Source organism: Nyctereutes procyonoides, unplaced genomic scaffold (genome assembly GCF_905146905.1).
Source record: "Nyctereutes procyonoides isolate TBG_1078 unplaced genomic scaffold, NYPRO_anot_genome, whole genome shotgun sequence".
Lineage (NCBI taxonomy): Eukaryota > Metazoa > Chordata > Mammalia > Carnivora > Canidae > Nyctereutes > Nyctereutes procyonoides.
Genome location: NW_026575052.1, coordinates 10,104,478 through 10,131,653, shown reverse-complemented (window position 1 = coordinate 10,131,653; position 27,176 = coordinate 10,104,478). Strand labels below are relative to the sequence as shown.

Below are 27,176 nucleotides of genomic sequence, written 5' to 3'. Positions count from 1 at the left end.
CCAGAGGAGCAGCAAACACCCTACATCTCTTCCTGCCAGAACAAAGCCAGCAAGTCACAGCTCTTCCTTTGCCACAAGGAACATTCTGGAACATATTTTCTGCTCCCTTGTCTGCCCCAGTTCTTATCCTCTGGACAAATTCCTGATGATAAAATTATAGGGACAAAAGACACATGCATCTGGAAGGTTTTTGAAACACAACGTCAAATTTTTGCCTTTTTCTGCCTCTGAGCTTTCTGATAAAGCACGGAAGAGCCTTGGGTTGAATCAGCCGCCAGACCTGACAAACAAGCTGGCCTGTCACTGTTACTGTTCTCTGCAAGTAGGAGGGGAACTCCCTTGGATCCTGCCCAGGACTTGGAATTCCGAAGCACACTCACCAGACACCTTTGCACCTGGCTCCCCCTGCTCAGGCCCCACCCTCCCCTCCGTCCCGCCCCCAGGCCGGGTGGAGCCCCGCCGCTGCCTGCCGGGCCGCACAGCTTCCCAGCCCCTCCATCTGTGCTCAGCCCCGGGGAGGACAGAAGGGGGCTCGGAGCCCGGCCCCATGAGGACGCTACTGACCATCCTGGCGGTGGGATCCCTGGCCGGTGAGTGCCCGTTGCCCTGTGGTTAGACTCCCCCCCAACACCCAGGACAGTTGATCAGGGTTACACACACACACACACACACTCACACACACACACACACACACACACACTCACAGCTAGCCTCAGGATGGCCAGTTTCATTTTCTTCCCCACCAGGGCTGCACTGGGTGACAAGTTTCCCTGGAGAACTGGGGAATACCTCAGGGTATTGGGGAGAATGAGCAGGTCCCTCAGACCCTGGGCTCTTCCAGAGACTCAACCAACCTCAAGAGCCAGGATTGCAGCCAACTGTCTGAACTGGGTTCTAGATGCCCTCACCTCAGTGGATGGAGGATTGGCTTGAGGGAGGCAGACCCCTTGAATAATTGTGATAGTTGTACCATCCCTCCCTCTGCTTCTGGCTGACAACCGGCCCAACAAGGAGAGATGGGGGGAGGATAGATGGACAGAACTTGAGTGCGGCCATCGTCTCTCTCCGTAACCCGCTGGGGGCCTCTCCTGACCCCTCACGCTAGATCTAAAAGAGCATTAATTGGGGCATCTGGGTGGCTCAGTCAGTTAAAGCGTCTGCCTTCAGCTCAGGTCATGATCCCAGGGTCCTGGGATAGAGCCCCCATATCGGGCTCCCTGCTCAGTGGGGAGTCTGCTTCTCCCTCTGCCCCTCCTCCCTGCTTGTGCTCCCTCCCAATACATAAATAAAATCTTTAAAATAAATGAATATAAGAGCATTTACTCTAGAAAACAAACTGAGGGTCCCTAGAAGGGAGATGGGTGGGGGGATGGGTAACTGGGTGATGGGCACGAAGGAGGGCACTTGATGGAATGAGGACTGGATGTTGTACGCAACTGATGAATCACTATATTCTACCTCTGAAATTAATAATACAATATATGGTTATTAAATAGAATTTAAATCTAAAAATTTTAAATAAAATAAAAGAGCACTTTTTCCAAGAACAGCCAGGTCTGCTACAGTAACAGGTCTTAAAACACCAGGACCCTTTTAAAACTGAACTAAAGGGCACAGTTTTCAAATCCAATAAAATGGATTTCTTGATTTATCATTATAGAGAACTTTGAGACAAATACGTGAGATTCCAGATTGTCTCTATGCTCCCCAATATGTTTAATAAAATTCAGGGAACTTTCTCAGGAAGTGAACACATAGTCCAGACTAAGAGCAGGGAGGGATGGCCTCTGCAAGGCCCCTTCTAGCTCAAGTGCAGGATGAAGCCCATAAAGAGCTGGAGCTTCCCAGCCCCCTCTCCTGTGGTCCCCTGCTTAGGCCGGCAGGATCCACAGTGCTTCCAGCTGCCACCTGGGCCCTTCCAGTCTGCCCACCTCCGGCATCAAGCTGGGCCTTCCCAACACCCTGGGTCCTTGATGAGTGAGGAAGACTTGCTGCTTCCCCCAAAGACTCCATTCTGGTTGGAAGTCTTAGAGGCTCTTGACCCTTTCAGATGGGGACCAAGGAGAAACAGCCTTAAGAGCTGTTAAGAGCTGGGAAGGTTCTCTGGTCACTAGGTCTCCTCTGCCCCAGCATTCTTAGGCTGAATCCAGAATATTCTGGATTATCCTTGTTTGTTTGCTTTTCCTTAGCTTCCCGAGTTGTTGACATAAAATTGTTTTTCCAAATAAATGTGAAAACTTCCTTTCATGGAGGCTACCAGTCTGTCAGTTTCTAGACAACACATGTGTTCCCAGGATTTCACAATGTAGACTTTCACCCAGGAAGTGCAGAAACAACCACAGGCTGAGGAACGCATGATGGCTTTGAGGGGGAAAAGAAATGAGCAGGGCAGGAGAGGGAGAGATTTTTTTTTTTAAGATTTTATTTATTTATTTTAGAGAGAGATAAGGAGAGAGCCCAAGTGCAGGGGGTGCAGAGGACAGAGGCAGAGGAAAAAAGAGAATCCCAAGCAGATTCTGCACTGAGCACTGAGCCCAACGCAGGACTCGATCCCAGGACCCTGAGATCATGACCTGAGCTGAAATCAAGAGTCAGACGCTTAACCAACTGAGCCACCCAGGTGCCCCGAGGGAGAGATCTTGTTAGTCCTCAATACCCCCTCACAGAAGAGTCCAGCCAAGGTCTACCCACCCTATTTCCAGACCCCAACTTCAATTCCCTCCTGGAAAATGGTGCCAACCTCCTCCCAACCTGGGCCCCTTACCTCCTGAGCAAGTCCCAGCCTCAGCCACCAGGCTCCCTTCACCCCAACTAGCCTATCAGGATACTGACCCCAATGAGCAACCTTCCCAATGCAGCCCCTAACCCACCATTAGGGGTAATTAAGCTCAGCCTCAGATAGATGCTGGCCTTCTCTCAAATCCCACTTCTCCCTCTTTCTTCTGCTGTAATTTTATCTTCCCACCAGAAGCCACCCTTCAGTTCCAACTTCAAGTGGACTCTCTCCCTTATCTTAAGACCCAGCCCTGAATCCAGGACCGCTCCCTCCAAAACAGACCCCAATTCTGCCCAGACTCAAATCCAAACAGATGTCAGCCACTCCTCGGGGCTCAGTAGCATAGCTATCACATTGGCTGAAGGCAGTAAGACATGTCTCCCCCACCCCCCAAGTCCCCTAGGCCCTGTTCTGGGAGCTCCAGGAAGCCTGCGACACAGATTTCTATAGCTGTTGGGACTGACCAACTCAGATTCAAAGAGAATGTGACCTTAGATTTAGCCAGTGGATGCACAGCAGGGTCAGGCTGTCCAGATACTCTTCCCCATGCCCACAGGTGCCTCCTAAGCCCATGGACCCCTCCTTTTTTTTTTTTTTTTTTTTTTACATTTTATTTATTTACATGAGAGCACACGCAGAGAGAGAGGCAGAGACATAGGCAGAGGGAGAGGCAGGAGGCAGGCTCCATGCAGGGAGCCCAATGTGGGACTCGATCCCGAGACTCCAGGATCACGCCCTGAGCCAAAGGCAGACACTCAACCGCTAAGCCACCCAGGTGTCCCCTATGGACCCCTCTTGCAAAAATATTGTATGTAGACTTGGAGTGGGGAGTAAATAACCATCCACTCCCTTACACTTTAGGCCCGTTGGTGGTCATGGCCATGGCCAGGGTGGGGCGAGACACACATAGATCAAAGACACATATGCACGCAGGGCCCCAAGACCTTGATATGACTGGGTCCGCACCTGTTTATTTCCCACGCCAGCCAACCAGGCCCTTCTTAGCATGCTCAGAGCCAGCTGGCAGCTCTGGCTGCCATATTCCTGCAACCTCTTCCTTTCCACAGACCAAGCTGGGAGGACCTAGAGCAGAGTTTTGTAAGTGAAAGCTCTTGTTTATAGTTCAAGATTGCATCAGGGGTGTAGACCCTCCCTGGTCCTCTTCTTGGGACTCAGGCCTTATGTCCCCTCTCCCACGACCAGTCTAGCACTACGATGAGTACTTGTCACGTACTCACTGAGACACTGGGCAGATAAACCTCCCTGGGCCTCAGCTCCTCTTATCCCTAAAATGGGGGTAATGAGAGTAACTGCCTCCTCAGGTTGTCGGGAGGGTTAGTGAAGAGACTTAGCCTAGTGCCTGGGACTTGGAGCGCTTTTCAGTTGCTGCTCTTGTCATTAGTATTTGCCTTCAGTAAGTCAAATTATTCCCATCTTAGAGATGAAGAAAACAGGTTCCCCAGGGTGGCCCTGCCCATACATGGCCTCCATCAGCCTCCCTCCCCTGGTGAGGTCTGTGTGGCTGTAGAAGGTGCTTTGCCAAAAAAATAAAAAATAAATAAAAAAGATAAATTAATTAAAATAAAATAAAATATAAAATAAAATAAAATAAAATAAATAATAAAATAAATAAATAATAAAATAAAATAAAATAAAATAAAATAAAATAAAATAAAATAAAATAAAAAAGAAGATGCTTTGCCTTCTCCCTGTGCTGGGTGGGCAGGGACTGGTTCAGCCAACAGAGAGGCAGGAGCTCACAAACGTCTTCTCCAGCCTTGTTTGGAATTCCTGACTTTGGGGAAGTTACTCTTGGATGTTTTAGTTGAATAGTCAACGTGGAGTTGAGCTCTCTCCAATATCCAGGGAGAATGCCAACTTCAGGTGCGTTCAGATGTGAAGGAGAGACAGTAAGTATTGGCAGGAGCGTGGAATACGTAGCACGCACACACTGCTGGTGGCGACGTGAGATGATGCGGCCCCTTTGGAAGACAGTTTGGCACACAGATTGGCAGTTCCTCAGAAAGTCCAACAGAATTACCAGATGACCCAGCAATTCCACTCCTAGCTCTATACCCCGACAGAACTGGAAACATAGGGCCACTTAAAAACTTGTACACAAATGTTCACGGCAGCGTTGTTCACCATCGCCAAAAAAGTAGAAACAACCCAAATGTCCATCTACTGAACTGATAAGCGAAAGCCATACAGTGGTATATTTTTCAGCCATAAAAAGGAAGTCAGTACTGATGCATGCTATGACATGAAGAAATCTTGACAATGTTATGCTAAGTGAAAGAAGCCAGACACAAAAGGCCGCATACGTAAGACTATTTATCTGAAAAGTCCAGAAAGAGCCATAGAGCCAGAAAGCAGATTAGTGGTTGCCTTCACGCTGGGGGAAGGAAGGGATAGAGAGGGACTCCTCATGGACATGGGGTTCCCTTTTAGGGTAATGACAATTCTCTGGACTTGGATAGTGGCCCTGGTTTCACAACTTCTGTGAATAAGTTCAGAAACCATTCAATTGCAGGCTTTCAAATAGTGAATTTTATGGGATGTGAATTATTGCTCCATTAAAAAAAATTAAAAAGAAGTGAAGGAGAATGGTGATGGTCAGTTGCAACATCTCTGGTGCATGGGTGCTGGTACTGCCCTCCTGGGACAACTTGTTGGAAGGCTGGGGGCAGGATCCTCGTGCCCATCTATCTGCTCACCCTGCTCCCGCTTCCTGCAGCTCACATTGCTGAGGACACCTCGGATCTTCTTCAGTACGTAAAATTCCAGTCCAGCAACTTCGAAAACATCCTGACGTGGGACAGTGGCCTGGAGAGCGCCCCAGACGTGGTCTACAGTGTTGAGTATAAAACGTAGGCTTTCTTCACCCCATGACCTCTCTGGACTCTGCTCTGAAACCAGCCCTTCTAAGAAAATCCCCCTCTATGTCCCCACGTCCCCACTGGGACTGAGGTGACACAGCCTGCCCCACCCCCTGCCAGATAGAGAGCTTTGCTCCTTTGTGGTCTCTTTTGCAACAGGAGGATAAAATAACAGCTAAAAGTACAGGCTCTTTGGGCAGCCCGGGTGGCTCAGCGGTTTAGCACCGCCTTCGGCCCAGGACATGATCCTGGAGTCCTGGGATCAAGTCCTACATCGGGCTCCCTGCATGGAGCCTGCTTCTCCCTCTGCCTGTGTCCCTGCCTCTCTCTCTCTCTCTCTCTCTCTCTCTCTGTGTGTGTGTGTGTGTGTGTGTGTCTCATTAATAAATAAATAAAATCTGGGATCCCTGGGTGGCGCAGTGGTTTGGCGCCTGCCTTTGGCCCAGGGCGCGATCCTGGAGACCCCGGATTGAATCCCACGTCGGGCTCCCTGCATGGAGCCTGCTTCTCCCTCTGCCTGTGTCCCTGCCTCTTCCTCTTCCTCTCTCTCTCTCTCTCTCTCTCTCTCTCTCTCTCTCTCTCTGTCTCTCATTAATAAATAAATAAAATCTTTTAAAAAAATTAAAGTACAGGCTCTAGAGTCAGACTGCCCAAGCTGGGCTTTGGAACCTGGGACAATGGGGTAATCTTGCCAAGCCTCAGTTTCCCCACTCAGAAAGTAAGTCTAGCAAGGGAAACTTCATCATAGGATTCTTAGGTAGATTACACTAGAGAGTCATGAGCACCTGTGCCTCGCAAATAATAAAAGTGTTTTCTTATTATCAGGGAGGCTGGGTCCACAAAGAGTCGTGTCCACTCCCTTGAGCCTATGCCCCTGTTCTTGCTCATCTCCCTTCCTTCGCAGAGGAGGAGGTTGGCATGGGCTCAGGGGTCTGCAAACCTGGGTTGCCTCGCTGGTCCTGCCACTTCGTCCTGTGACAAGTCACTTCTGCTCTCTGAGCCTCACTTCCCTCATCTGTAAAATGGGGATAGCTGTGCCTTAAAGGCTTACGGTGACGATGAGCCCAGAATGCAAACTCAGACTGGCTGGGTCCCCAAATTCACGGTCCAGACAGCTGCCCAGATTTTACTTCTGTAAGCCTCAGCTTCCTTATTCAGAAAGGAGGGAGAATCATGTACGAACCTCATGGGATCGTTGTGAGAACGATCAACCACATAGGGGGCCCGGGACACAGAATGTTCTAAGTAAATATTAGATATCATTATCATTTTTAATAGACCGCAGGCCCGGTGCCAGGCCTGTTCATTAAAGATGTGCTCCGGCCCCTCCCATGCTTCCAGGTACGGAAAGAAAGAGTGGCTGGCAAAGGAGGGCTGCCAGAGGATCACCCGGAAATCCTGCAACCTGACCACGGAGACGGGCAACCACACGGAGCACTACTACGCCCGGGTAACTGCCGTCAGCGCGGGAGGCCGCTCAGCCACCAAGATGACCGACCGGTTCAGCTCGATGCAACAAAGTGAGTGGCCACCCCTCACTGCAGGGGAGAGGGGAAGCCCAGCAGGGCTCTGCATCCTGGGCAGGGGCCAGATAGAGATGTGGCTTTCAGGGAAGGTCACCCCAACCAGAGCATCTGCGTGCAGCTGGTCATCTTTCCTTAGTGGGCATCCCCCACTCTCGGCCCCAAAGGCCTCATGTCACTATGTCACCACAGTCGACTGTGCATTGTCCTCATAGTTCCTATCACCATCTGCAGTGATGGTGTCTGTCTGCCTGCCTGTACCCCACCTGCCTCCGTGTGGGGGTGCAGATCCCACATTCTCGGTCCTTCAAGTAGGGCCTGGCACCTGGGAGGTGCTCAATACATGACTGATGAGTAAGTGAACCTGACTTGCCAAACTCCCCACACAAGCTAAGCAGGTGGAGATGTTCACCAATGGACTTAACAGCCACGTGGTTTCCCAAGAAAAGAAAAACTAAAATTAAACAAGTTGCTTTCTTTTTCTTTTCTTGGTTTATCCAATTAATATGTGTTATCTTAGACAGTCTGGAAAATAGAGAAATGCACAAAGGAAAGTGAAAGTAGCCCAAAATTATCAGAATGCTTAAACTTAATCATAAAATTAATTGATTGATTGATTGATTGATTGATTGATTAAATCATAGTTACTAGTGACTGTCTCTACTCTTTTGTAACCTGGTTGGTGGGGTGTTTTTCATCTAATGCCACCAGGAACATTTGCCCGCGTCATTAAGTACTTTTGTACAACGTGACATTTTCTAGCTGCAAGATGATCTGTTCTGTGGAGGTGTTCTTAATTTATTCCCCCCGGTTCCCTTTTTGAGGACTTTTAACTCAGTTTTTCAATTTTATAAACAAAACTGAAGTGAACATTCTTCTAGCTCCAATGTTTTCAGTCTTGGAGGTCAATGGACCCTTGAGGGATTTTTAGAAGTTCACTTCAGAAGGAGTAGGGCTCATGAATCCCCAAAATTGAGTGCAACATTGTATATGCACATTTGGGAAGAGAAGATCCGTTAACATTCATCAAATTTCTGTAAACCAGTAAAGGTTATTAGGCTATTCAGAAAATTACATCTTGGGAAAGATTGAAGTCTCAGGCATGGTCTTTGGGGTCAAATCACTAACTTGGGGCGCCCCAAACACTGCTCACTTTATATAGTTGAACCCTCAGGCCCTGAAGCTGTCACTGCCAGTAGACTGGGAAAACAGGTGCTCTGGGCAGACTCCGGGTGGGGACTGTGGTGGCTGACACAAGGCATGGTTAATCGAGGAGGCCAGTACCCCTCTCTCCCTGGGTTCTGCCCACTGGCCCCTGGGTACCCCTTTGCCAGCCTTAAACCCAAACACCGGTTGCTTGCAGCACTTTTCTCACCTGTTTGTTTGGCTGCTGTTTTCAGAAGCATAACTGGGGTTGGGGTGGGAGAGAAGGGAAGCAGTCAGTCAAGTCCCCTGGGCCAGGGCAACCTCAGACACCCCTGACTGATTCCAGCCTTTTCTTTTTGTTTTTCTCGCTCCCTTTTCCAGCTACCATCAAACCACCCGATGTGACCTGTATTCCCAAGGTGAGATCCATCCAGATGATTGTCCATCCCACCTCCACACCTATCCACGCAGAGGATGGCCACCGGCTAACCCTGGAGGACATCTTCCAGGACCTATTCTACCGCTTAGAGCTCCAGGTCAACCACACCTACCAAATGGTAAATATATGTGTCTCCTTGGTTCGCTGCCTGGGAAACTCATTTCCCTGTCAATTAGATCTGCATTGCTTTAAGTAGAAAGGAGATGTTTTCTATAAATCAGCATTTTCCAAAACACAGCCTTCCCTCATGTAGACCACATAGACAGTAGCATGCTAAAATCTCTGATAAGTCCTGCAAAGCCAACACTCCAGTTTCAATTCATTGAATACAACTTCTCTCAAATTTTCAAATTTCTTTACCAGAGAAACTCTGTTTTGCATAATTTTTATTTTTATTTTTTTTACTAATGCCATATAATATCCTAGTAACCTCTACTAACATCTTCAGATGTCCACTTTGGAAAATGCTGAAATCTACTTCTACTGCTACAGTTCTTTTTGCTGGTTCTCCAGTATTGGCAGGAACTGGATCCAGTGTCTTAAGATCACTAAGGTGGGAAGCAAGGACATAAATGATCGAATGATTCACGAGGTATTTCTTTTATATCCAGAAAATGTGTTTTCTCCTTAGCATGTGCCATGAATCCATCATTCCATTGAATGACTATTCCCACACCCAAGACGTTTATAATCTAGTGAATGGTGAAGGAGCTAAAACAAGAATTCGAATAGCTATAGATAGAGGAAAAGAAGAGTATTGTGTGGGATGGAGTGGGGACAGAGAGGGAGGAGAAGAGATGGCTATTCAAAGAGTTCTGGAAAAACTTCCAGATCAGAACACTTTCTGGTGCCAAGTAATACATGCTTTTTATCATTTATTCCTCACCATAAACAAAACTGAAAAAAAAAAAACTGAAGTGAACATTCTTCTAGCTCCAATGTTTTCAATCTCAGAGGTCAATGGACCCTTGAGGGATTTTTAGAAGTTCGCCTCAGGGGGAGTAGGGCTCCTGTGAGGTGGGGGTTACCATCTCCATCTTCTGAATAAGAAAACAGAGCTTCAAAGAGGTTAAGGCACTTGTTCAAGATTATTCAGCCAATGACAGCATAGTCAAGATTCAGATCCAAAAAAAAAAAAAATTAAAAAAAAAAAGATTCAGATCCAGCTCTATTCACAGCCCACATTTTTCTCTCACTGCCCCCTCATGATCGGAGAGAGAAGCAGGAAAATGTAAAACCTTACTGCAAAAGCATTAAACTGCCCAATTCAACTGGATCATGGAGACATGCAGACCAGTTTCTCATGCGCAGCAGTTTCTCAAAACACCGTTCCAGGGCAGCCCCGGTGGCTCAGCGGTTTAACGCTGCCTGCAGCCCTGGGTGTCATCCTAGGGACCTGGGATCGAGTCCCACGTGAGGATTCCTGCATGGAGCCTACTTCTCCCTCTGCCTGTGTCTCTGCCTCTCTCTGAATGAATAAATAAATGAATCTTTAAAAAAAAAAAAAAACACAGTTCCAAACCAATGGCATCAGAATCTCCTGCAGGTTTTATTTAAAATGCAGGTTCCTGGGCCTTCTTCCAATCTACTTGATGCAATTCTGCAGGGGCACCTCTGGGATCTGAATTTTTAGTCAGCAACCCGAGTGCTTCTTACCCACCCTGAAGTTTGAGAACCACTGACATAGAAGGAGCCGTGGGAGGTAAACCTGGGAAGACAGGCTGGGAGGCAGAGAGCTGGGGTGGTGGCCAGAGGCAGTTCTGCTTATTTTAGTAGTCAGGGGAGAAATTAGAGGTTACTGAGCAGGGAACGTCCTTATCGTACCATCTGTTAGTAAATATTTGGGCCTTAGTTAATTTATTTACAACTAAATTTGGTTTGTGGGGATCCCTGGGTGGCGCAGCGGTTTGGCGCCTGCCTTTGGCCCAGGGCGTGATCCTGGAGACCCGGGATCGAATCCCACATCGGGCTCCCGGTGCATGGAGCCTGCTTCTCCCTCTGCCTGTGTCTCTGCCTCTCTCTCTCTCTCTCTCTCTCTCTCTCTCTCTGTGACTATCATAAATAAATAAAAATTTAAAAAATAAATAAATAAATTTGGTTTGTGGTCAGAGAACATACTCGGTATGAATGCAGTTCTTTTAAATTTGTGGTTCCGCATATGGCCCATCTTGGTGAGTCCTCCATGTGCACTCAAAAAGAGTGTATCTTGCAGTTGTTTGGTGGAGCACTCTATAAATATCAGTTGGATAACGGTGGCTAATCATGTTACTCAGATCTTCTGTCTTTCCTGCTTTGGGGAAGATCTATCATTCTTTTAATTCCTGAGAATATGAAAATCTCCAACTATGACTGTGGATATAGACTGTGTCTATTTTCCCCTCTAATTCTGGGCAGATTTGCTTCATGCATTTTGAAACTCTGTTATCAAACACATACACACTTATGATTGTTACAGGCTCCTGATAAATTGACCCTTTTATCATTAGTAAATGTCCTTTTTTCTCCAGTATTATTTTCTGTATTGAAGTGTACTTTGCCTATTATTCATATAGCCACACCAGCCTTACACTTACGGTCTGCCTGGTATATCTTTTTTTTTTTTTTTTTAGATTTTATTGATTGATTGAGAGAGAGAGAGAGAGAGAGAGAGACCGCATGCAAGCAGGTGTGGGGCAGAGGGAGAAGCAGACTTCCCACTGAGTAAGGCACGGAGCCCACCGTAAGGCTCGAAACTGGGACCCTGTGATCATGACCTGAGCCAAAAGCAGATGCTTAACCAACTGAACCATCCAGGTGCCCCTGCCTGACATATTTCTTTTTACCTCCATTTATTGTCACTCTATGTGTTATATTTAAAGTGCATCTCTTGAAGATAACACTCTGACATCTCTGCCCCTTTTTTTTCTGAGATATAATTCACATACCATAAAATCCTCCCTTTTAAAGTGTATAGCTCCATGGTTCTTAATACATACAAAAAAAGTGTAACCATCACGGCTAATTCTCCTTATGCTGTTAATCTGGTTTCAAGTTCTCTGATTCTCTTGTCAACTCCAATCTGCTATTAAGACCATTGAAGTAGGATTTTTATTTCAAGTATTATATTTTTCAGTTCTAAAGTTTCCAATTTTCATGGTTTCTACATCCTAATGAGATTTCCTAGTCATTCAATATGAGCACATTTTCTTTCACTGCCTTGAGCATATTTATACTAGCTGCTTGAAAACCACTGTCTAAGCACATCTGGATGGTTCAGTCAATTAAGCAGGTAAGCATTAGGTCATGCCTTCAGCTTAGGTCATGATTCCAGGGTCCTGGGATCAAGTCCCCAAGCCTCCCTGCTGAGCAGAGAACCTGCTTCTCCCTCTCCCTCTGCCATTCCCCCTGCTTGTGCTCTCTCAATCTCACTGTCTCTCAAATAAATATGTAAATAAAATCTTAAAACGAAAAAAAAAAAAGAAAATCATTGTCTGCTAACTCCAGTATTTTGGTCATCTTGGAGTGGGGTGCCATTGATTGTTTTCTCTCCTGAATATGGATCACATTTTTTTCTTACTTTGCGTGTCTAACAATTTTAGGAATGTATCCTGGATGTTGTGAATGGCATAGTGGAGGGACTCTGGATTCTGTTCTATTCCTCCAAAGAGTATTGATTTGTTTTGCTGTTTTGTTTTAGCAGGCAGGTAATTTGACTGGACTTTAAACTCCAAAATTTCAATCCCATTCTTTCATCTTTACCTGGGCTGCTTGGAATTTGTCCTCCTGGCTTTAGGGGCCAAGCAGGGATTTGGGCTAAGTTTATACTCAGAACTTGGGCCTCTCTCTCTATAGACGTCTACTATCTGTGGTCTTTCCCCTCACTTTCTAGCTGTTGGGATTGCCCAGAACCCTGTCTTCTTAATAATCAAACTAGTAAGATTATAAGGTTTCCATTTAGGTTTAAACCATCCCACAAGGTAAAGGCCTGCTTTCAAGCTAAAAGACATTTTAAAAGATGATAAATTCACCCAATAACTTTTCTTTCTTCCTTTCTCCAATATCTGCATGCTTTTACTTATCCTCTATTACCTACAGGTAGTTTTTATTTAGCCAGAGTTTATAGTTGTTGCCTTAGGGGAGGGTTGGTCCAAAGAAGCTCTAAGTTACTGGGAGCAGAAAGAAGAGAGATCGAATGTGAAAATGAAAGAAAGATCAGGGTAGAAAGTTAGGCCCTCCTGCAATGGTAGGGGCTGGAAATAACCAGGCCTGGAGGAAGCCAGAGGCAGTAAAACATCTGAGGAAGGAGGGATCTTGGGCCTCAGCAACTCTGCTGGACTTGCATCACACGATTTGCAATGTGTGCCATTTCAACCATGAGTTACACAAAACAGTAAGTTGTAAAATCCTTTTATGTACTTCTTCAGCCACTTACACCCACCTCAAAAAAATAAAAAAAAAAAATAGAATTTAAATAACCCTAGTTTCCATGTGCCTGGAAAGGGGAAGATGTAGCTGAAATGCAAAGACCCAGAGAATAAAATTCTTAGTTTTTGAATGCCCCAGAACACAGCTCCTGGCCCTTTGAAGGAAGGTTTATGGATCACTTAACAGCAATTAGAAACAAAGGATGTGAGAAGCACTTCGTCAAAAATGGCTTTAAGTTTTGGACTTGAATACTGGAACATGGAATATACTATTAACAAAGCTAGGGATACCTGGATGGCTCAGCGGTTGAGCGTCTGCCTTCGGCTCGGGGCTTGATCCCAGCATCCAGGATCGACTTCCACATTGGGCTCCCTGCGGGGAGCCTGCTTCTCCTTCTGCCTGTGTCTCTGCCTCTCTCTCTCTCTCTCTCTCTCTCTGTCTCTCTCTGTCTCTCTCTCTCTCATGAATAAATAAATAAATCTTTTTTAAAAAATTAACAGAACTAAGGTGTCACACACAGGTGCCACTTTGGGGTTCAGGATGGGGCAGGACCCAGACAGAAGAGATCAGCACGTTGGGACGGGATCAGGTAGACATGCCCACCAAGTGCCATCCAGCAGAGAGCTGGAAGTGCACATCAAACTTTACAGCTCTTACTAAGTTTTCTACACATTGGTGATCTCAGGAGCCAGGGGTCCAGATAAGATCACTCGGGAAGAGAGAAAAAAAAGTGGATGAAGGGCAAATCTTGCAGAACAATAGAATCAAGGTGCTGAAACCAATGAGAGAAGTAGGACGAGAACCAGAATGATGGAATGAGGCAGCCAAGGGAGGAGTTCAAGATCAAGAGGATAGAGACACACAGAAAGGCAAGAGTTTAAAAAGCAGCTCCGCAGAAGGATCAGGAACAGCAAAGAGCAAGGGCTTGCTTCAGCAGGGCAAGATGTGGCAGGAACAACAGGAGCCCGTAGGGTCAGGTGGGCCAGAGAGAGAGAGAGAGAGACAGAGAGAGAGAGGACAGGGATGCAGGGACCAGGGCTTTATCCCGTGATATGGGCCAAGCCATCACAAGATTTAAACAGAGGAGCATTGGAACTATGTTAATCCTTTAAAAATATCACTTTGGCCCCAGGATGAATATGGAAGTGGACAGGCACCAAACTAGAGACAGGTGACCAGTAAGGAAGTCACTGCAAGAGTCCAGGCTCAAGATGTCGAGGCCTAGTTAAGGCAGAAGCAATAAGGAAGGCAAGAGAGGGATGGATGGTCAAGAGTTTTTGATGTTTGATAAAGAAGAAGAAAAAAAAAAGAAACTAGAAGGAGGGATAATGATGATGTTGGTGGTGGTGATGATGATGCCAGTGATAGCGGTGCTGGTGGAGAAGGTGCTGGAGGTGATAGTGATGCTGGTGGTGATAACAGCAGCCAGTGTGAACAGAGTGCTTACTGTGGGCCTGACGCTATTCTAAGTGAAAGCACGTGTTGCTTGGTGACTGGCTGGGTTTGCAGATAAAGCAGAGGGTAGGGGGATCGGAATGGAGCACTACAGACCGACCCACCAGTTTTTGGTTTGGATAGCTGGTAGCACCACTGTACTAAGTTCAGCAACCCAGAAGTGTGCACAGGCTTGCTTGGGCTTCATGGGGAGGCTGGTGCATCAGAGGAGTCACTCTGGGTTCTCTTTTGAATTCAGCACCTTGGAGGGAAGCAGAGAGACTACGAGTTCATTGGCCTGAGCCCTGACACAGAGTTCCTTGGGACCATCACCATTTCTGTTCCACACTTTTTCAAAGAGAGCGCTCCCTACGTGTGCCGAGTGAAGACACTGCCAGGTGAGTTCAGTGGAGACCAGAGACAGGTGGGACTCCTGAATTCAAATCTTGACTCTCTGCTTTCTTCTCGGTAACCGAGGTGAGGTTTGACGGTGCTCACAAAACTACCGAAGGACTGATTAGTGTTATCAAGGTCAGTCTTCCTTAATCCATCACTGAGTTAGCTGATAGGTTCTCATTAGACCCGTTTAATCCCCACCCTCCTGGGTTTCATCTCACCGGCCAACTTTCTGTGTACCCTGGCAAAGCACATTCACTTAATATTAACCCAGGTGAGATAACCTGGGAAATCATCTGCAGGAGGGAGAGCAGAGAAGATAAAGATATGCTCCCTCAATCTCTTCCAAAGTCAAAGAAAGGGAACAGGGATGAGAACTAGCATTTCTGCAGTGCCGACGACCAGGGACCAGGCACCACAAAGCAAAATCCTCATGAGCCATCTACAAGACAAGTAGCCATCACTTTGTTTTGCCGTGGGAGCCGAGGTTCAGAGTGGTTAAGTAACTGGTACGAGGGCACACAGCTGGCGAAGGACAGAACTGGGCTGAGGTCGGCAGCCCGCGTTCCTACCTGCTATAGAAATCGTTTTGAGTCATCGGCTCAGGGAGATGGTGCCGGTGCTCCCTTCCTCTAGCACACTGAAACTCGACTCTTCATCATCCAGCATCATGATATTTTTATTAGCGTTCATGTCCACAGAGATAGGAATGTTGTAATGCTCAGAGCTGCAAGTTTAGAAGATGAAAGCGATATTAGTGGGTCAGATGGATTTGAAAAAGAGCCTCCTCCTTAGTCATCAGCTTCAGATTAATGATGTCAGTAGGTGATGTGTGTTCTAGCGAACAGAGGCGAGGTGGCCGCTAGAGGCCGGGCCCTGGGCTGGCTGCAGCTTGGTAGCATCATCCTGGCAGGGGTTCTGGTCCTTGGTGTTGTTCAGGAACTCAACTCACCAGTCGCCCCCAAGAACCACCAAGGGACTGATATTTCCTGCCGAGTCCCAGTGCAGTCACTCTCAGGGAAGGGACGCCTGGGGGAAGAGCCAGCCCCGGCCCGCTCGCACGGGGCAGGCTCTTCGTGGGGCAAGTGCCACCGGGGAGACCAGAATAGAAGTTGACAAGAGTAGAACTGGGAAAGGAAACCTACTTTGCAGGCATCCTGCTGGGAGCATGTGTACCATTTGTGGCCCTCTCTCCTGGATGGGCTGGACAAATCTTGCCCACCCCTGACCCCCCCTGCTCTCTGACAACATGCAGACCACCCTCCCCTCAGCCTTTTGTGGGCTGGTCCTTACAGGATCTAGCTCATGATGTGATACCTTTTTGTTTTTTCCGAGACTGTAGCTGCTTTTACATAAATCACACTTCTTTTTCTCTTTTATAGATTTTATTTATTTATTTATTTAGTTAGTTAGTTAGTTAGTTATCACAGAGGGGAGCGCAGAGGGAGAGGAAGCATAAGTGGGGGGGGGCGGTGCACAGCTGAGGAAGAGGTTAGAAGCAGACTCCCCACTGAGCAGGAAGCCCTATGCGGGGCTCCATCCCAGGACCCGGAGCTCATGACCTGAGCTGAAGGCAGATGCTCAACCGACGACGGAGCCACCCAGGTGCCTCATAAGTCACACTTCTTATTGGCTATTTCCTGCTGACCTATAGAAGGCACCTCATCCTTAAAAATAAAGTATAGGAGTAACAATCCCTACTGTTTATTAAGCACCCACTCCATTGCCAAGCACCGTGTGTTAAATGCTTTATGTATATTACCCCATTTAATTTTTATAACCACCCTGCAGTTTGGGTGGCTTCATTCCCATTTTGCAGAGGAGGAGTTCTGGCTCAGAGAGGCCAAGCAACTTGCCAGTAAACACATAGCTGGTCAGTGAACCTAGTTAGTTCATCTGATCTTGAAGTCAGCACTTTGCAATTTTGTTTACAGCTAGGCCGCTCCACTACATATTTTTTCTTCTTATTTCCATTTCAGAGTGATATATCCTGCCCTTGACCCCATATCCTGTGGTCTGTTCCTATCCGTGGAGTCCAGAATTCCCACTTTACCTTCCAGGATGTCTGGGAGAGTCACAGAGCCACATCCCACATCTTGATGCTGGAAAGGACTCTGGGACTCATCTTACCCCATATCCAACTTTTACAGATGAGGAAACCAAGGCATCCTTGTGTAGTGTCTGTGAGAAGAGCTTTGTGCATGACAAGCCCAGTTCCCACTGAGTAGCTCTGTGACCTTGGCCAACTCACTTAGCCTCTCTGAGACTCAGCGTCCTGAGACTCAGCATCTCTGGCCTCTTTGTTTGGTGGGATATCATAGGTAAAGCATGCCACACAGTGCACACAGGAAGAGCTCAATAACTGCTGGCTACTGCTCTTAATACAAAGTAGACCAGAGAGGGTCGTGCAGCAGAGAGAAGGCTTCTCAGCATACGAGTGGCTGAGCCAGACCTCTAACACCCCACATTCCAATGTCGTTTCCATGATTTCTTCCTGCCTTCCCATGGGTGAAATTGCACATGGGATTGTTCCAAGTCCCTGTCCTACCCGGCTAGAGGAGCAGTGGTTTTCCTGTTACATTAGGCATGTCATGTTGAGACATCCTGGTCGTGTCTTCTCCCTGGAGCAGCAATGGGAATATCACGTGACAGGGGACAGGGTATTACCCAAGTGGGAAGTTGACCCAGAGAAGCCCAAGCCTAAAGGGCTGCAGAGGAGTGAGGAGTGGGCTCCAGTGATTCTGGGGGTTCACACCCATTGCCAAGGGCACTGGCAGCTGATGATCAGCACCCCATGCTGAAGCCTCAAGGGGGAATGGAAGGAAGGTGACCAGGAGAGTCAAACCCCCTGGAGAACATAAATCACGAGTTTTAGCAAAAATCCCAGCTACTGCTTCCTTACTATGCCCCTCACTCTTCCCACTAGGACTGGTGACAGGAAGTGTGTCATGCCAAGAACTGGCTGCACCCATCCCAAAGATGTGGGGCCACAGGGCGAAGGCTCCACGCTAAAGCCCTTAGTTGTCCTTCTTCCCTTTCAGAAAGGGTGCCGCCAGGGGCACCTGGTGGCTCAGTTGGTTAAGCATCTGACTCTTGGTTCTGGCTCAGGTCATGATCTCAGGGTCCTGGGATCCAGCCCCATGTCAGGCTCCACACTCAGCGTCAGGGAGTCTGCTTGAGATTCTCTCTCTCTATGCCCCTCTCACTTGTGCTCTCTCTCTCTCTCTCTCTAAAATAAATAAATATTTTTTAAAAAGAGAAAGAGAGAGAGAGGTGCTACCCCAGGCTCCCTCCTGAGCAAGATCTTCCTGAACACCCAGCCCATTACCTTTGTAGGGAGGCATGGAGGACAGGCCCCTCCTATGGCCACCTCTCTCCCCTCTGCCTCTGTCCCCAGCCCCCTGCCAGAGAGACAGGGTTGGCCTCAGACTCAGGCAGGAGAGGCCTGTTTAGAAGGCTCTTCTCTGGCTTTGCTCTGGCCACGGCCCTCGTCTCCCCACAAGATGAAGAGTCCATAGGTCCAAATGCCAGGTCCCCCTCGAGCCTGTGACATCCCTTCTAGCCCGCCCTCTGAGTACCTGGGACCCTGAAATTCCCAGTTCAAATGCCCTGGGAATGTCCAGTCTAGTGGATCTGTCCCTTGCATCCTCCCTCCAGAGCAGAGATACCCTGTTGATGGACAGACCCTCAGGCCCTAGGTGTGAGGCAGCTATGTGTTGAGGGGTGTGGATGAGCTTGGCCATGTGGGCTGGGGCATCTACATCCCTGTGCACGAGGTCCACGGTGGGCCAGGGAACTGTGGCAGGCTCTCCCTGCACCTCCACATTTCAGCACAGGACCCCAGGGAGTCCAAGAATTCAAAATTCAAACCTGGCCTTCCAGGTTGTGATGAAAAGCATCTGTGTCGGGGAGGGAGCATACAACGCATGTTACTCAGTGTAAGAATATGATCTATAAACTCTGGATATTCAGACATATCTAGTACGTGGCCCTCTACTTGGGCTCTTAACTCAGCCTGCACATACTGGGGGCAGGAGAGGCCTTCCCAAGACGGCCGGAGAGGGCAGGGGAGGAAAAGCACCCAGCCTGCAGCATCCACACGGGGTGGGGCCCAGACCGGATCCTGGCCTCAGTCTTCTGCTCTGGCCCCTTTGCTCCCCCAGATCGGACATGGACATACTCCTTCTCTGGCGCCTTCCTGTTCTCCATGGGCTTCCTCGTCGCGGGGCTCTGCTACTTAAGCTACAGATATGTCACCAAGTTGCCTCGGCCTCCCAACTCCCTGGTGAGCAGTTGCGTCCGGGGCAGGAGAGAGAGGTCCTGGGGCGGGGGGGAAGGGGGATCCCCAAAGCAGCAGGGGACACAGTCCCAGAAGATTAGCACACAGCACAGGACATTAGGCCTCGTTCTCCTCTCCAACCTAAAGGTGACACAGACACGGCCTAGCAGGGTGTATTAGAGAAGGGCAGGTGACCGAGAATAGGGGGCTTGGAATAGAAACCCCCTCGATTTGAGAACGTCGGTTTCCAGGCAGGTAACATGGGACCTGAGAGCTCAGGCCTCTGCAAGGGGCCCGAGGAGGGGTGGGCCCCATGGGGAGCCCCGGAGCTCATGCCCTGCCCAGATGGGCAGCCGGGTACGGCCTCCTGGGAACGCAGGCGAGTTGCCAAGTCTTCTAAGCCCTTCTATAAACCCCCCGGGTCACACTGGCAGCCCCAAGAAGTGGGCTGAAGCAACAGCGTCTGCAGCAGGGCCCATCTGACAGGCCTGGGGCTCCAGGAGCTGCCTCTTGTCTATGTGAGGGACAGGGGGACGGGAGGGCATTTCGCCCCATGCCAAAGCCCCCATGAGCCATTTCCTATAAGACTCTCCCAGCCTTCCCTCGTTCCCTCTCCTTCTGCCCCTGGCACCCACCAGCAGGCTCTTAGTGAGTATGGTCTGGGGAGTGGACCCCAGGGCAGCCTCCAATCAGTCATCGACTTCCTGGACTATCTACCTCCTAGAGAAACCACAGCCTAAATCTCTCTCCTTGTGATAACCCAGACGTTAGAAGTGGCTCGCACCTAATGGGCTGGGAGCCCTGTCCCTTAGGGAGGCCCAGCGCTTAGAGGAAGCTCTGGAAAGTCAAGGGGATGCGCAGGATGTGCATTTTGAAAAGTCCCCTGGGTGCTCTATGCCATCCCTTCTGCCTCCCCATGGAGGACCCAGCCGTCCGGGACCCCTCCCAGAGATTCGAGTGGGCCCTAACGGGTGGATTGTTGTCCCTGCACAGAACGTCCAGCGAGTACTGACCTTCCAGCCTCTGCGGTTCATTCAGGAGCACGTACTGATCCCTGTCTTGGACCTGAGCAGCTCCGGCAGTCTGGCCCAGCCTGTCCAGTATTCCCAAGTCAAGGTCTCCAGGCCCAGGGAGCGCCCAGGAGCCTCCCCACTGCACAGCCTGTCTGAGATGGCCTATCTCGGGCAGCCAGACATCTCCATCCTCCGGCCCTCCGGAGTGCTGCCTCGCCAGACGCTCTCCCCACCGTCCTATGCACCCCAGGCTGCCTCTGAGGTCAGGCCCCCCTCCTATGCACCTCAAGTAACCCACGAAACTAAGCTTCCATTCTACACTGAGCAAGCCATGTCTGAGGTCCAGCCTGCTTCCTACACCCCTCAGACCACTCCAGACGGCTGGCCTTCTTCCTATGGGACGTGCGTGGAAGGCTTTGGCAAAGACTCCCCACCTGTGACTCTCTCTAGGTCCAAACACCTCAGGACTAAAGGTCAGCTCCAGAAAGAGGCACAAGCTGGGAACTATATCCCAGATGGCCTTTCTCTGCAAGGGGTGACCTCCTTGGATAGGGAGGCCCCCCAAGAAGCAAATTTCTTCCACCAGCATCTGGGAGTTCACACGGACAGAGTACCTGACCCCAGTGTGCGACACAAAGGGACACCATCATACCTAAAGGGCCAGCTTCCCCTCCTCTCCTCTGTCCAGCTCGAGGGCTGCCCGATATCCCTCCCTTTACACAGTCCTTCCCTCCCATGTTCCCCCACAGACCAGGAACCAAGTCCCTGGGGCCTGCTGGAGTCCCTTGTGTGTCCCAAGGATGAGGGTCTCATGTCTGAGATGGAGGCCCAGAGCCCAGCCTCTCAGACCTCAGACCTGGAGCAGCCCACAGAACTGGACTCTCTCTTCAGAGGCCTGGCCCTGACAGTGCAGTGGGAGGCCTGAGCAGAGGACAGGGCAGGCTTGACGTTTCCTCCCTGTCCCCACCCAACCTCACGTGGTTGGCCATTGCTCCCACACCCAGCCTTGCCACACACTCTGCAGCCCAGCCTCAGGGGGCTGCCCTTGAAAGAACCGAAGGAAAGAGGGACATAGGGCCTCTGCCATGGCTGAGCTGTGGTTGGAGCAAAAAAGTTGGGCATGATGAGGACTCCAGCCAGAGGAGCCCCGGGTACGCATCTTGCACAAATGAGCACGTGCAAGCAGAGCTCTGCAGGGCAGGAGGGGACGGGCAGAGCGTGGGGAGCCGAGGCAGGGAGACCTCATGGAGATCCGGGCCCCAGCTCCGAAGATGCTGAATGCAAAATTCCCTACCCCACTCCTGGCCAGTTTCATAATCTAGTTCGACAGAGGGTGACGTCCTCTCTGGTCCCCTATCCTGAGAAACGGAGCCTGGAAAGGATGCCTCACAGCAGGCTGGGCAGCACCAGGACAAGCTGCACTTCTGGCCAAAGCCAGAGGGAGCCCGATGGTGAGACTCCAGGGAGGAGTGCGGCCTGGGGCTCATTCCCAACCAAGCTGCTTGCCGGAAATCACACCATGTTGACCTGGTCCCTCTTCTAGAGTCTTTACGCCAGGTGAAATGCAGGTCCACCAGTGAGGGAGCACACACAAGCGTCTTCTGCCGGCAGAAGTTGCAGACCCTCTCCTGAGAGCAGGGTTCGTAAGGAACGTGGGGCCACGTGGCTCCCGATGCCGACACAATGGCAAAGTGCACGCACTTCACAGCTTAGAAGACTGAGCCGTGGGTTCAGCTCATCTGGGTTCAAATTCCTGCCTTACCACTTACCAGCAAATGAATCACTGCTCAAAATCTCAGTTTCTTCATCTGTAAAATGGGGATAGTGACGCCTACTTCAAGGGGATGTGGTGAGGATGACATTCATAATGTCTATAAAGTACTTAACAGTGCCTGGCACGTGCTCAGTGTCGGATCAACGGTAGCCGTGTCCTGTTGTGGTTTTTTTTTTTTTTTGCAAATCAGCCTGCACAGTGAGGGACCTGCTCCCTCAGTTCAGGTGGCTTCACACTGGGCATTTTCTCATGAGCTCGAATCACCCCAATTTTCTCAGGACAGCTCTAGGCCAGGCCAGAGGGGCTGGGGGGAGGTGGAGGGATTGAGGGGCCTTCTGGGCCTTCTGGAAACAGGGCCCAAAGACAAATGGGATCTTCTCCCTGAGGTTGTAGGGGGAAGTTGTTTGGGAGTGGCGGTGGCATGCCCAGATCTCCTCCGCACACCCCAGCAGAGGCAGCGTGGTGCCAGCTTACCCTGCTGCCCCTGTGGCTGCTCCTCTGGGAGGAAATGGCTCCTTGCTCCTGCTTGCAAGGTGCTGCCACCGAGCCGTGACACAGCTGGAGCTCAAACCTTCCACTCGTCACCCGAAGGAGCTTTCCACACTGGCTTGGATTCTCAGAGATGAGACTAAGGTGGCATAAGGGGGGGAGGGACTCCAGTGGGGGTCCTTCAGGGGCCAAGACCTGTCATCACCCTTTTGTCCAGAAGTCTGTTCTGAACATTACTGAGAAACAGGATCAAAGTCTGTTGCCTCAGCACGACCTTCCCGAGTATACAAGGCTCTCCCTTCTCTGTACCCAGATGTGTCTCCCCTCCTCTTCCTCAGGGCACCCACCCCACAACACAGCACCAGGTGTTGGTGTTCTTATTTATTTTTAAAGGGTTTATTTATTTATTCGTGAGAGACACAGAGAGAGAGACAGAGACACAGGCAGAGGGAGAAGCAGGCTCCATGCAGGGAGCCTGACATGGGCCTCGATCCTCGGTCTCCAGGATCAGGCCCTGGGCTGAAGGCTGCGCTAAACAGGCCGTACCACCTGGGCTGCCCAGGTGTTGGTATTCTTCTCTGTTTGTCATTAATATTTAACAGCTCTTCAGGGTCATTGGTCTAGACCCGAATCTCCATAACAGAGGGGTGGGCCACCCTCCTGACCACCGCAGTCCTTCCCACCCCCCACCCCTTTTCTCTGCAGCAGCCACTAAGGTGGCCTCAATGATTATCCCCTCCCCCCACACTGCAAACAAGTCTCCTTCCTGTCACTTGGGGTGAACTTGGCCAAAGGTTGACTATCTTGACTATCTTCACCTTGTTTGGTAATGAGAAACAACTTAACAGCCGGACTGTTCTCACCAGGTAAGTGGGACAGGGAGTCACAGAGATATTTTTTCAAGGCCATAAAAGGGCTGTGAGGCTCTCTAAGCTCCTCGGGACGATAGATAGATGTCCCAACTACTCGGTGACTCTCTGAGGGTGGAGTCTGAGTGCCTGAGGAGAGAGATGAATGGCTCTGAGCCGTAGGACCCTCCGCAGGCTGCCCTGGCCCCACCGAAGGGCAGGTCCCAGGTCTCTGGTCTCCCAAGCAGGCAGCCCAGGCCTGCAGACAGGGCTTGGAAGCAGCTAGAAGGCAAAGGGTCTGAGGCTCTGTGGAGCTGGGCTGAGACATTAGCATCCCTGAGAGTCCTAGGCCCTGACCCCATTACCAGGAATCTGCACAGCCTGGCCCCACCTAGCCCAGACAAGAGAGTCTTTGCAGCAGAGCCCAGCCCAGGAATAAACAAACAGGTGTGGTAGCAGGTAGCAGTAATAATAGCAATAAGAAGGAGGAACCCAGCCATGTCACTTGGCTGTTTACTTACTTGACCACTCATCGTCCTGGGAAACTGCCATGAAAGGTTGTATTATTGATATTTTGCAAGGGAGAAAGATAGCTCAGAGGGGTTACTTGCCCAAGTTGGTTTCCCAAACCTGCCTCATCATGAGATGTAAAAACGCAGCTTCCCCAGCCCCACCCAGACCTGCTAAATCCTCAGCTCCTGGGGAATCTGTATTTCTGATAAACCCCTTTGATGATTCCTCTCTGGCAAGTGGAGGGAACGAGGCCCTCCTACCCACAGTTTCCCTGTGCATAGCTTCAAATCACCTCCCAGGAGTCACCCTCATTACAGCCCCTGGCTAGGGGTGGGGGGCAAGATTACTTGGGCAGCATTCAACCTGCAAAGTCCGCAGACCCCTGGCCTCCCAAGCCCCCGGCCCCAGGAACATGCAGGAGTTGCCTGAGTTCCTGCCCAAGGAATAGGGCCCCTAGGACTGGTGCTCCTCCAGTGTCCCAGAGGTTGGGATCCCTCTGCACCCCTCCAGGTCTGAGCATCAGCCTGAACAAGGAGGCTATGACCACGTGTCACCACCAAGGCCTGTCCCCTGTTGCTGTCTCCACCCTACGTCCCATAAAGTGGGCCAGAAACAGTGGAGGCAGGAATGGCTCACAGCCCTGAGACCCTGGCCCCCATGCTCTGCCCCAGGGCTGCTCCAGCCCATGTTCCTTGCCTACGCTAAGGAGGAAGTGCCATTAAAGAAGATACCTTTTGACCTGTCAGTATGAGAACAGTAAGAGGAATTAACTGAGTTGGGGAGACGACAGCGGGAAGGAAGGGAGACAAGCAGGAGGAAAGGAGGTGGTGGGCCGGACAGCGCTCCCCTTGGCTACCAGGTGAAGCCATCTGCCAAAAACAGCTCGGTGGCTGTCTGAAAAGTGGTGTGGAAGTTTAGGATGTTGGGCATGTGAATTTAAACAAGCATCCTTAGGGGATCCCTGGATGGCTCAGTGGTTTAGTGCCTGCCTCGGCCCGGGGCGTGATCCTGGAGGCCCGGGATCAAGTCCCACATCAGGCTCCCTGGATGGAGCCTGCTTCTCTCTCTGCCTGTGTCTCTGCCTCTCTCTCTCCGTGCCTCTCATGAGTAAATAAATAAAATCTTTAAAAAAAATAAAATAAAATAAACAACCATCCTTAATGTTCATACATCCAGGGAAAGCAGTAAAAAGGAGAAGAAAAAAAGGGAAGGGAAGAAAAGAGGAAATATTGAAGGGTACTCGCCACAATGAGCCAGGTGCTAGACCAGGGGATTTATGCATTTTAACCTCATTTGAATCTTGCAACCATTCTGCAAGATAGCATTCGTTCATTCGCTCAGTCACTTATTCTTTTGTCTTTTAAAAGATTTTATGTATTCATTCATGAGAGACACAGAGAGAGAGAGAGAGAGAGAGAGAGAGGCAGAGACACAGGCAGGGGGAGAAGCAGGCTCCATGCAGGCAGGGAGCTCAATCCCAGGAGTCCAGGGTCATGCCCTGAGGCTGATGCTCAACCGCTGAGCCACCCAGGTGCCCCTCATTTATTCTTCAACAAGCATATATCAAAGGGCTAGCTGTATGCCCGGCACTGTTCTCGGGACTAGGATACAGTGAACAAGGCAGGCAGGCTTCCCATTGTGTTAGAACTTACCTCCCAACTTACCAGTAAAGGAACTAAGCCCAGAGAGGAGGGTCCCTCCATTAGTGAGCACAGGTGCCCGAGGTTGGGATTTATTTTTTTTAATATTTTTTAAAGAGTTTTTTAATTTAATTATTCATAGAGACACAGAGAGAGAGAGAGGCAGAGACACAGGCAGAGGGAGAAGCAGGCTCCACGCAGGGAGCCCGACATGGGACTCGATCTGGATCTCCAGGATCACACCCTGGCTGAAGGCGGCGCTAAACCGCTGGGCCACCAGGGCTGCCCGCCGAGGTTGGGATTTAAACTAAGGTTTGGGGCACCTGGGGTGGCTCAGCGGTTGAGCATCTGTCTTTGGCTCAGGGCATGATCCCGGGGTCCCACGATCAAGTCTCGCATCAGGCTCCCCGCAGGCAGCCTGCTTCTCCCGCTGCCTGTGCCTCTGCCTCTCTGTGTGTGTCTCTCATGAATAAATTAATAAAATCTTTAAAAAATAAATAAGTAAATAAACCAAGGTTTGGGGGCACGTTGGTGGCTCATTCTGTTAAGTGTCTGCCTTCAGCTCAGATCATGATCCCAGGGTCCTGGGACCGAGTTCCGCATGGGGCTCTCAGTTCTGTGAGGAGCCTGTGTCTCCCTCTCCCTCTGCCTGTCACTCCCCCTGTTTGTACTCTCTCTCCATCAAGTAAATAAAATCTTTAAAAAAAAATACGTTTTAAACAAAGTTTTGTGTAATTCCAAGTCTCACTTCTGCTCAGCCTCCTGACCTGTGGGGTTGGCTATGTGCACTTTAAGGCCCATCTGGGCCTCCCCGAGGCTATGCCCCAGTGAGGAGTGAGGGCATCACTGGGGTGAATGGAATCCCACACACAGAAGGAGGGTAAGCTCTCAGCGTCCCTAGTGCTGTGGAGTGGTCAGGGGAGTTCTCACGTAGCAGGTGTTCGCTGGGCGCCAGGGACTCCGCTGCAGGCTGCACATTCCCTGGTCGAGTCTTCTCAATCTCACTGCAAGGCCAGCATCGTTGACCCCACTGTACAGAAAACAGAAGCAGAATGGTTAAATGACTTACCCAAGGTCCTACAACTGGTAAGTGGTGACACCTCCACCAGGCTGCCTTGGGGGGAAAGGGGATTCCAGGACCAGTTTAAATGTCTGTCTCCTGCTGGATTAGAAACCCATACCACCCTGCTGTATGTACAGCTTCACACTCACACCTCACACAGAATGTATAAATATGGATCCCTGGGTAGCTCAGCGGTTTAGCGCCTGCCTTTGGCCCAGGGAGTGATACTGGAGTCCCGAGATCAAGTCCCACGTTGGGCTCCCTGCATGGAGCCTGCTTCTCCCTCTACCTGTGTCTCTGCCTCTCTTTCTGTGTCTCTCATGAATAAATAACATCTTTAAAAAGAATGTATAAATATGGGTCTTGGAAAGCCCTTCTGAGGTTGGCTCAGTTCCAGATGGAAGAGAGCCACCAAATGTTCCCCACCAAAAGATACTTTTAACGCTGCAGCCAGGGAGGAAGGGGGAGAAGCAGGAAAGCTTAGAAGGGGGTTTTCAAATCGGGCAGGAGATTAAGATTTTAGCTGAACAGCTCACTTGCATTCTCTCTTTCTAGCCCCT

The 27,176-nt window shown here is 49.9% G+C and overlaps 1 protein-coding gene across 2 annotated transcripts; it reads left to right on the top strand.

Moving 5' to 3' along the window:
* The first annotated feature begins 463 nt into the window (after nt 1-463).
* On the top strand, nt 464-26,238 carry IL22RA1 (interleukin 22 receptor subunit alpha 1). Of its 2 annotated transcripts, XM_055332559.1 has the most exons (7): nt 464-590; nt 5,514-5,646; nt 6,997-7,175; nt 8,706-8,881; nt 14,861-14,999; nt 19,161-19,282; nt 20,270-26,238. In XM_055332559.1, exons 1-7 carry the CDS (start codon nt 548-550, stop codon nt 21,212-21,214), a joined length of 1,737 nt encoding a protein of 578 aa, XP_055188534.1. In that variant the 5' UTR covers nt 464-547; the 3' UTR covers nt 21,215-26,238. The 2 variants fall into 2 exon arrangements, with proteins under 2 accessions (XP_055188534.1, XP_055188535.1); XM_055332560.1 differs by lacking the exon at nt 464-590 and having other exon boundaries at nt 5,572-5,632.
* The last annotated feature ends 938 nt before the right edge of the window (nt 26,239-27,176 follow it).

What these genes read in the sequence shown, in the direction of transcription:
- IL22RA1 (XM_055332559.1), top strand. Translation starts at nt 548, where the DNA reads ATGAGGACGCTACTGACCATCCTGGCGGTGGGATCCCTGGCCG. An exon ending in GTTCAGCTCGATGCAACAAA is followed by an intron (nt 7,176 to 8,705) that starts GTGAGTGGCCAC and finishes TCCCTTTTCCAG; the next exon opens with CTACCATCAAACCACCCGAT. An exon ending in CTCGGCCTCCCAACTCCCTG is followed by an intron (nt 19,283 to 20,269) that starts GTGAGCAGTTGC and finishes GTCCCTGCACAG; the next exon opens with AACGTCCAGCGAGTACTGAC.